Source organism: Tupaia chinensis, unplaced genomic scaffold (genome assembly GCF_000334495.1).
Source record: "Tupaia chinensis unplaced genomic scaffold, TupChi_1.0 Scaffold000286_1, whole genome shotgun sequence".
In the NCBI taxonomy this organism is placed as follows: Eukaryota; Metazoa; Chordata; class Mammalia; order Scandentia; family Tupaiidae; genus Tupaia; species Tupaia belangeri.
The window spans coordinates 566,219-576,126 of record NW_006159770.1 but is presented as its reverse complement, the minus strand read 5'-3'; the positions used below and the strand labels follow the sequence as shown (position 1 = coordinate 576,126).

General features: G+C 58.6%; 1 protein-coding gene across 2 annotated transcripts; it reads left to right on the top strand.

The window, feature by feature from the left end:
- Positions 1-99: 99 nt before the first annotated feature.
- On the top strand, positions 100-3,524 carry LOC102468451 (collagen alpha-1(X) chain). Of its 2 annotated transcripts, none has more exons than XM_006150362.3 (2): positions 100-533; positions 1,459-3,524. In XM_006150362.3, the coding sequence occupies exon 2, from the start codon at positions 2,475-2,477 to the stop codon at positions 3,474-3,476; it is 1,002 nt and encodes a 333-aa protein (XP_006150424.1). In that variant the 5' UTR covers positions 100-533; positions 1,459-2,474; the 3' UTR covers positions 3,477-3,524. The 2 variants fall into 2 exon arrangements, with proteins under 2 accessions (XP_006150424.1, XP_006150422.1); XM_006150360.3 differs by having other exon boundaries at positions 1,265-3,524.
- Positions 3,525-9,908: the final 6,384 nt, after the last annotated feature.

The following is a 9,908-nucleotide window of genomic DNA, read 5'->3' as shown; positions in this document are numbered from 1 at the left end:
CCCCGGCCACCACCTGCCCCAGCACCTGCGCACCGCCAGCAAGAACGAGGTGACTGTCTGAGGCCGGGCCCCTCGCCCGCCGCGCAGGGACGCACCTCCTCCGGGGCTCACGGACAAGGGCCCCCCGCCGCGACGTCCTCGGCAGGAACCCGCCCGCGAGGTCCTCCTGGCGACCACGCGCGCTGCGAGGGCATCAGAGGGACAAAGCTTCCCGCCCGCGGGGTCTCGGCGGAGGAAGAGGCCGCGCCTGTGCTCCGTGATGTCGCCCGTACGTTCTCCGCAGAGACGGCTTCCTTCCTGTGACGTCACGCGGAGCCCCTGCTCAGCCTATGACGTCATCCCAGCGCCGAGGCCCCGTGGCGGCGGCGTCGCAGGGAAAGCTTTTCTCCCGTGTCTTCACAGCGGAGAGGCCGCCTCTGTCCCATGAGGGCATCGCTACGGACAAAGCCATCTTCCTGGACGCGGGCACCTGCTCGCTGGCTGCGTTTTCCCTAGAGACGAGGGTTCTCGCCACGCCGCCATGGCCAGAGAAGGTGCCTTGCCCTGCGCCACCAGAGGGGCCGCGCCTGTCCCCGCAGCCTCTGAGGGGACATGTCCTGGGGAGGCGGGCATGCCCTGTCAGGGCCACCCAGGAAGGTGCCGTCTGGGGATGTCAGCGCTGGGGGGCCCCCACCGGGAGAGCGCCCCTGCAGAGACCAGCCCCCACTGCTGTCACGGCCCACCGCTTCCTCGGAGGCAGGGCACACTCCGGACGGCCACCACCGGGCAGGCTCAGAGTCCGCCGTGGTCCGCCATGGCACACTCGGTCGCCCCCCTCCCCTCCCCCAGGGACGTGCCCACCAGGATCTCCGCTAGCCCCCAAGGCTCTGCCTGTTGAGTGCTCCTGGGGCTCTGTACTACCGGGCGGCCTTCGGCTCCCCGACGCTCCTGGAGTCCAGGGACTCACAGGTGGCCCAGAGGTTGGTGACGCTCCTGTCATATCTGGGGACATCGTTGCCTCTGTTAGCAAAGTCTTACACCCCGGTTGACCTGGCCAATGACACCGTCAGCGCCACATGACGTCTGTCAGTCACATCTGTCAGTGGTCTGATGAGGGCGCTATTCACAGGCTTCCGGGGACCTCCCGCGGCGGTGGCGCCACCGTTTCCCGGGACTTAGAGAGTAACAGGCTCATTACCCCCGAGGCCCCACACTCAACGGTTTGTTACTGTTGGCCATGATTCCTCAGCCACAGCCATGGTGTCCTCACTCGGGTCCTCCACAGCTGCCGGTGTCATCACCACCTGGAGCCCACCTGGCCTGTGATGATCCCTTCCAGAACCCACTGCCACCCACTGGGCTGAGAGGTTACCACTTCCCATAGCCCCATAGCTATGTCATCATCTCCCAAGATCCATGACAGTCACAGAGTCATCACCTCCCAGGACCCACTTCAACCATGGTGTCTTGACCTCCCAGGATCCATAACACCCAATAGTGTCATCGTCACCTACAAGGATCCACAAGAGTCATGGTGCCATCACCTCCCGAGGCCCACTTGAACCATGTGTCTCCTGTCCCAGGATCCATCATGGTTGTGGTGTCATCACATCCCAAATCCCACTTCACCCATGGTCCTTCACGTCCCAGGATCCATGAGAACCAATGGTGTCTTCAACACTCAGGACCCATGTCAACCATGTCCCATCACCTCCCAAGACCCACCTCAGTCATGGTGTCATCCCCTCCCATGGTCCATGAGAGCCAGCAATGGTGTCTTCATCTGGAGTCCACTAACCATGCGGTCACCCTCCCAGGATCCATGACCACTGAGCGTGTTATCCTTTCCCAGAGTCCCCTAACCATGCGGTCACCCTCCCAGGATCCATGACCACCGAGCGTGTTATCCTTCCCCAGAGTCCACTAACCATGCGGTCACCCTCCCAGGATCCATGACCACTGAGCGTGTTATCCTTTCCCAGAGTCCCCTAACCATGCGGTCACCCTCCCAGGATCCATGACCACCGAGCGTGTTATCCTTCCCAGAGTCCACTAACCATGCGGTCACCCTCCCAGGATCCATGACCACCGAGCGTGTTATCCTTCCCCAGAGTCCACTAACCATGCAGTCACCCTCCCAGGATCCATGACCACCGAGCGTGTTATCCTTCCCCAGAGTCCATTTCAACCACGGTGTCACCCCTCCCAGGAGGATTCCAGGACTCGTAGGGGCCATGATGGGCTGTCCTTGGGGGCCCCCATGGCACTCACCGTTGTTGCCTGGGGGACCAGCACGACGTGCCATTTCCCATTCCCTCGGGTGGACGCAGTGAGGTCAGCTGTCCCCGTCTGATGCCGTCACTGTCTCACTCCTCACAGACTCAGCCTTGGCCACCCCCCTTCAGCCCTGGTGAGGGCCTCCAGCCCTTGGGTGACACCACTGCCTCTTGCCCAGCCATCTGACCGGTGACAGGGCTACCTGGTGGCCTCACGTCATGGCTTCCTGGCCTTGGATGACCACTGCCCTTGCCCAGTTCCCGTCTCCTGGACCCCCCGCCAGCTGGCTCTCCTCAGAGCCCCCAGGCCCTGTGCATGGCCCAAGAGCTGCTGACGGCCTGGCCTCCCATGCAGCCTTCTGCCGGCGGGTCCTGGGGCAGGTGCCTGGAGAGCGAGGGTCCCTGCCGGCCATCCGCGGGGCTGGGTGCTCCTCCATCTCTCTTCCTAACACGTGGGGAGCCCCAGGGGCACCAGGGGTCCCCGACACCAATGCACAACCCGCCCCAGCTCTCTCTGTACATAGCCATGTTGTGGGGCGGCCATTTCCCACTCTTAAAGGGCTACATGTCCTCCCCCAGCCCCCTGGGCAAGGTGGGGGGCTCTTCTCCCTCTCCTGGGCCGTCCCCCTCCCTCTTATGTCTCCCCTAAACATGAGCGCCTCCGCTCATCCCTCTGGTCAGGGACCGGGGCAGGTAATGGAGTGTGGTCCCCCCACCTGCCCAGGGCCGGCTGCGCTCAGGCGGACTGTGACTTCCCAGAGAGGAGCCCGCTCGAGCACAGGGCCCCCGCTGCCCTCCCCACCCGACACCCAGCTTTCCCAGTCCCCCAGACTTGGGAGTTTGGGGCTTCCCAGCGTTGGTGCGTCCCTCAACTGGCTTTCTCCAGCCTGGACGCCAGGACTCTCCCAGCCCCCACTCGCCCTCACTCGCACAGGCTGCCTGACCCGGGCCCTGACCTCTTACCGGATAAGCCATAGAGGGGAGAGGTCTCCAGGGTGGGACCCGGCTCGCCCTGCCAGTGGCCCCTCGATGCTTCCGAAGCTGGGACCTTGCCACCTGAGTCTTCCCTGGCCCCAACAGCCACACAGACAGGAGTGTGCACACGCGCGTGCACGGCACAGACACGCCCTTCTGGGGACCTGGACAGGGTCCCTAAGGAGAAGAGCAGTTCTGGACCAGAAGACTGCCCGCAGCGGCCGCCCCCTCCCCCAGCCCTGGTGAGACCAGCTGAGGAGATGCCACTTGGTATTTTTTTAAATAAACCACATTTTCCTGATCCATGGTCTCGAGGTTTAATGCTGGGAGAGAGTGGCTCTCTACCCACCTGCTTGGGGTCCCTGGGGGCCTCCAGCATGTGGCCGAGTGCAGCGAGGCCAAGGACAGAGGCGGCTTGCCAGGCCAGGCTCCGGGGCCTTCCCTGGGGCTTGGGGTGGCCCCTGCCTTGTCCACCGCCAGGCTGAAGGCTCAGGGAGTGGGGGAGACCCCAAAAGATGCTTTCAGTTTTGGTTTCTTCTAAGACAGCCCTGTCCCTCTGAGCCCTCTGTGTCCTCAGATTCTAGAGGTGTGTCACAGGGTCTAGAGGTGTTTCATGGGGTCCAGAGGTGTGTCTGTGCAGTCCAGAGGCATGATGCGGAGTGTAGAGGCATGTTGCAGGGTGTAGAGGCGTGTCGCGGGGTGTAGGGGCGTGTCGGGTGTAGAGGCGTGTCACGGGGTGTAGGCGTGTCACGGCGTGTAGGGGCGTGTCGTGGGGTCTGGAGGACCTCCTGTGTTGGAGCTCCTTGCCGAGTACTGTCTGAATATGGGGGCGGGCCCTTCTCCTGGGCGGCAGACCGGGAGGCCTGAGCAGTGGTGAGCAGGCCCGCAGCTGGGTCTGTGATGGGCTGTCAGGGCCAGCTCTGTCTGGGGCCCTCCCAGCCCCCGGGTTTGCTCACAGCCTCTGGGGTTCCTGGGCTTCCAGTTGCGGCTCTTCCACGTGTCCCCAGGGCCACCAAGGAGACGAGCCCAGGCATCCCGCGAAGCTTGGCGCCTGCTGGTTGTGCAGACCCGTGGTGCCGGGAGAAGGTCCTCCCTGAAGACAGCATCCCCACTCGCTTATTCACAAAGACCCTGTCTCCAGGAGGGGCCACATCGCATCTTTTTGAGGGACACAGTTCAACCCATAGCTGGGCGTGGCTTGGTGCAGACCATGGAGCTGTCCAGGTCTTGTTGGTTCTGTTCTCTGTTTAGAGAACATTTTTGCTACAGGGCATATGCACTCACCAGAGAGAGAGACAGAGAGACAGAAAGAGAGAAATCACCCCCAGGGGGGATGGCCACGCCGCAGTCCTTTCTCCTCCATTCTCCTGGCCGGATCTTGGGCACGCACGCACACACACCCGGCGTGAGTTTGAAACCACTGGGTCCGGGACTCGAACTGCAGTTGACTACGTGAGGGTCCGGTGACTAACCATTATGCCACCTGCTGCCCCCTGTTGTTTTTTGTAATCATTCTTTTCTCCATGGTGGAGCGCATGCTCGATGGGGCACGGTCCCACCCCCATGTCCCAGGCCTCCAGCTCGGCAGGTCGGGGGTGCTGCACATTCCCAGCGTGTTTCTGACCAACTGACGGGCCAGGGGCTCCACTCACTGCCGCCACACGCCGCCCGGCTTCCCTGGAGCAGGGCAGCCCGCACGCTCACCGAGCTGGGAGCTGGCTGCAAGTACCCGTTCCCGGATAAGCAGGAAGCCCTTCTCCACAGGCCCCCACCCGCCGGGGCGCTGCAGTGTTCTCGCAGCGCTGAGCTGCCCTGCCCCAGCACAGCTGAGGCCCGCGCCTCCCAGGATCCACTTAGAGACTTCAGGAAATCCCCGCCCACGTGCAGGTGTCGACTCTGAATGGCAGGCTTTCTCATTGCAGCAAGAGCGCGGGCACGTGGCACTCTGGAGAGACTCCGACACGGGTAGAAACAGCTGCTGGGGTGGGCAAGCCAGGGTGACCGGGCATAGGGCCCACTCCCCGCGCCCCCAGGGCCTCCAAGGGACCAAGTTCCATTTTCTTTTCTGTTATGCCAGCTCACAAATCCATTCCACAGAATGGAGCGAACAGCACAAGCCAGGCCTCCGTCCTCGTCCTCGGGGAGTAAGTGGACCCACAGACGTCCCCGTGTTCTGCAACCCTCACGACTGGGCATCTGCTCCTGCCGGCCTGAGGAGCAGCGGTAGGGGAAGGAGAGGCCAGGAGACAGCAAAACGAAGATCTCCTGGTTCCTGGCACTCAAAGTCAAAGGCTGTTTGCTTTAACTGTTTGTTTTTTTCCAGAAATTTTCTCATACAAATACAAATTTTTTGGAGAGGTTTTTGCTACAGGGCACGTGCACTTACCAGACAGACAGAGAGAGACAGAGAGACAGAAAGCGAGAAATCACCCCCAGGGGGGGATGGCCACGCCACGATCCCTTCTCCTCCATTCTCCTCTCGGGATTTTGGGCACACATGCACACGCGCCCAGTGTGAGTTCAAGCCACTGGGTCCGGGACTTGAACTGCCATCAACTACATGGGAGTCCGGAGACATAGCCATCATGCCAACTGCTGGTCCCCATACAAATACATTTTGTCAGCAGCCTCTCTGTATACAGGCCGCTCTGTCACCTGCTATTCTCATTGAATAGCACAAGTATATGTCACACAGGGATTCGCCTTACACGCACCCAGCTACATGTCCCTGGTGGAGGGGGAGAGAGAGAGGAACCGAGTGGTGCAAGTCAGCTGTGAAAGAGAGAGCGAGGGACCAGCAGGTGGCCTGGAGGTTAAGGCACTGGATCTCACATAGCCAACTGTGTGGTTCGGGGCCTAGACCTGGTGACTTAAAAACCACGGCAGGCGCGTGTGCGTGCGTGCCCAAAATCCTGAGCGGAGACTGCAGAAGGAAAACCCTGAGGGGTGATTTCCCGCTCTCTCTCTCTCTCTTCTGGTGAGCACACATGCCCTTTGGCAAAAACTAAAGAGAATGAGAGTGCCTGTGCGTGGCCTGGTGTGGGGCAGCCTCCGCTGCACTCCTTGTGGAGTAAGTGGTTTTGGCCTGGAGACTCGACGCCTGCTCAGCTTGCGGTTTACACGGCAGTCCACGCACTCGGGCCGCTCATCCGGACCCACGTTCGGGGTGGGCTGTGGGCTTCCAAAGCTGCGCCAGGTGCTGTGTGGCTGTGCTTCGTAATCTCACTCCTTTGAATTTTATATTTTGAAATAACCTTAAACTTACAGAACAGTTACAAAAATAAGTCCAAACTCCTGTAGGGTTTTCCTGCTCCCCAGTTAACATTCCATACTCTGTTTCATGGGTTTCCTTTTTTTCCCTCTTACCCCAGTTCCTGCAGTCACCACTTTTTTTCTTTTAATGTCTCTTGCCAGGAGAGCATACATTTGCTGGAGACAGAGAGAGAACGCGGAAGCAATAAAGCAGGCCCTATGGGGCGCGGTCACACCGCAATCCCTCCTCCTCTGTTTCCCCAGGAGAGCATACATTTGCTGGAGACAGAGAAAGAACGCGGAAGCAATAAAGCAGACCCTATGGGGCGTGGTCACACCGCAATCCCTCCTCCCCCGTTTCTCCCTTTCAGGATTTTGGGCACACATGTACACGTGCCCAGCAAGGTTTTTCCAACAGCTAGTCTGGGACTCAAACCACGCCGTCAGCCATGTGGAATCTAGCTGCTTTAACCACCATGCCACCTGCTGGCCACTCTCCCTCCCTTAAAAAAAATGACAGAGAATACGTGCACTCACCAGAGACAGAAACAGGGGAGAGAGAAAAATGGCTTCTCAGCGGAGTGTGGCCACACTGCAATCCCTCCTCCTCCATTTCTCCATCCTGTCGGGACCTGGGGCACACAGCAGACTGACGAGTCTCTTCCAGATCCCGGGAGCAGGGACTCGCACCTCGGTGGGCCGTGTGGGATCCAGCTCCAGCACGCACGAGGCGACGGGCCCGGCCTCAACATGAGCGATCTTCAAATGCTTGAGTAGCAACCTTCGACTATACTTTCCTGATTTCATCATTCCTTCGATGTTGATCTGTTAGCATTTCCACGGGTTTTTCTTTTCCCTTTCACTTTTTACCAGAGAAATGGATATGCTGCTCTCATTAGCGTCTTTGGTACAGTAGTGATTCCAACCACACGAAACCCAGCGCTGCTGCAAAGGTTAGAGCACACCCTCTCGTGTGTGGCGAAATTCTTTTCCCAGTCCCTGCCAGGAGATACCTGGCTGCCCCAGATTGCACCGCCATAACGGTTTGAGAAATGTCATTTTGCTACAAATTGGTACATTCGATTAATTTCCTTTTGTTTTTAACTGCAATGCATTTGCTATTAGAAGTAGACTGTCTCTTTTTTCAGTTTACCTATTCTATGAGAGAGGGACAGAGAGAAAGAGGCCCCCCAAGAGCCTTTACGCCGTGATGTGCCCTGGTCCCAGCCAGCCCAGAGGGTCGAGTGTGCACACACACCTGGCCTGCTCGAGGGAGTCCCCAAATGTGACTCGGACCTTCTCGTGTGGGTCTAGCTGAGTTACCAGTACCTTGCCACCTGACCTATTCCCTTGATTTGGGGGATCCGGGCGGGGGGCGAGCTCCCAGGACATGAACGGCTCAAAGGGCATTTGAAAGACCTTTGCTGTCTGATGCCAGCTGCAACCCCGAGTGTGAGGCCGGGTCTGTAGGAAAGGCTGCTCCTGCGCTCACCAGCGCTGGGCCCTCTTTGCTTGGTCCTGGTACACACCCACCACAAAGCAAGCCGCCAGTGCAGTAGGTCACCACTTCCACGTCGCTGCCTCTCCTTCCAGGGGCTGCAGAGGGCCTTGGTCCCTGAAAAGCTTATTCGGTGTGTCTGTCACTAGGGGGAGCCCCTGTTCCTTGCAGGGGCGCACTTATGAGTCGAAGGGGCCTTCCACCCAGGAGAGCTCTAACCTCTCCAAGGTGCGAAGTAGTATTTTTGTTTAGCTTAGTTTTTTGGTTTTTTTAAGCGTTTCTGGTGGTTAAGGTGCTGGATTCCCACAAGCCTAACTGTCGTTTGAGTCTTGGGCCTGGCAGCTTGTTTTCTCACTTTTTCTCTGGTGAGTGCACGTGCCCTGTAGCAAATCAAACAAATAATGATAAATAACATTGCATAAAATAATGTTTTTCCTGCCTCGGGTTTTATCCGTACACACAGCACAGGGGGGCAGCAGGCCTCGGCGAGGGCAGCCAGGCCTGTCCTCCTGGCAGGGCCTCTACTCTGCAGATGGAGCTGCAGCTGAGGCCTGGGCCGTGGTGGGGCCTTTGGCTCACAGAGTCTGGAGGTGCATGCCTCGGTGCTACAGGTGCACGCACAGTTCCTGAGCTCAGGGTGGGCCATATAGGCAGTCAACAGAGCTCGCGCCGTTTGGGATGCCCTTCTGAACCTCCTTGGGCTTTTTTTTTTTTTTTTTTAAGAACTATTTAATTTCATTTATTATTATTATTTTTAAAATTTACTATAGGACACACACACTGACCAGAAACAGACAGAGAGAAAGAGGAAAAGTGAGAAAGCAAGCCATCAGGTCCAGGACTCGAATCGTGGTTGACTGTGTGGGAATCCAGTGCCTTTACCACTACGCCATCTGCCAGTCCCACCCCAAACCTCCTTGGGCTTTACAAGGACCTGGTGACTCCCGTCCGTGCCGTCATGGCCTCGCAGTCATTGGCCGACAGCTTCAGACACTGCCTGTTGTGCTTTGTGACAAAGCACGTGTCCCTCAGGAACCAGGTCCTCCCCACTGAGAAAGTCGTGGCTTCATTGCAGGTTTTCTGGGTGTTGTTTCCGCACCACTTTCTGGCATGTGTGGTGTGGTTCTTGGACTTGGCCATGTCCGCACCTGAGGACAAGAGTGGGGATCAAGGCTGGGGCCCGCCAGGCTGAGCCACCTCCATGGCCCTGTCCCAGCGGGACACGATACCAGGTGCCAGATGCCAGGATGAGGCTGCAACGCCAACACCTTATCCAGGACCCCCACCAGCTCAACCCACTGCAGGGGCTGGCGAATAAGATCATGCTTTCAAAAGTAATTCATGGACGTGGCTCCAGCCGGTGACTCTGCCAGACACTTCACATTGGAGAGGCCTCTAGTGCTCAAGCCACTAGTGGGAAGAGAGCCTGCTGGCGACCACAGATGGTGAGCTCCAAACCCCACGGAAGGGTGTCCAGCCGCACTGGGAAGAAGGGATATGCAAACAGGAGACGAGACACCTCTATCTGCCCAAGTCTGGCAAATACTTCAAAGATTGCTAACACCCTGGCTTACCCCCGCGTCAGGGACATGGCTTTCCTCTGCCTGGACCAGTCTTCCTCCGGATCCCATAAAACTTCCTTAAGTCCTTCAAATGCCGTCTTCTCAGTGAGGTCCACTCTGACCACCCTACTCAACAGACTCCCCACCCAGCATCATTCTGAAACCCCCTTCCCCTGCTGTCTCGTGCGGCAGATGGCACTCGTCACCCTGCACTTGCTGAACCTGGCGCGGGCCCCCCTGCTGTGAGCGCAGGAAGTCTGGCTCCGCCCAGAACTGGGACAGTGGTCACCCTGCTTTGAGTACTGGTTCTCCTCCTCGTCTCGCTCTTCTTCCTCTTCCTCCTTTTCTTCTTTTTTCTCTTCTCTT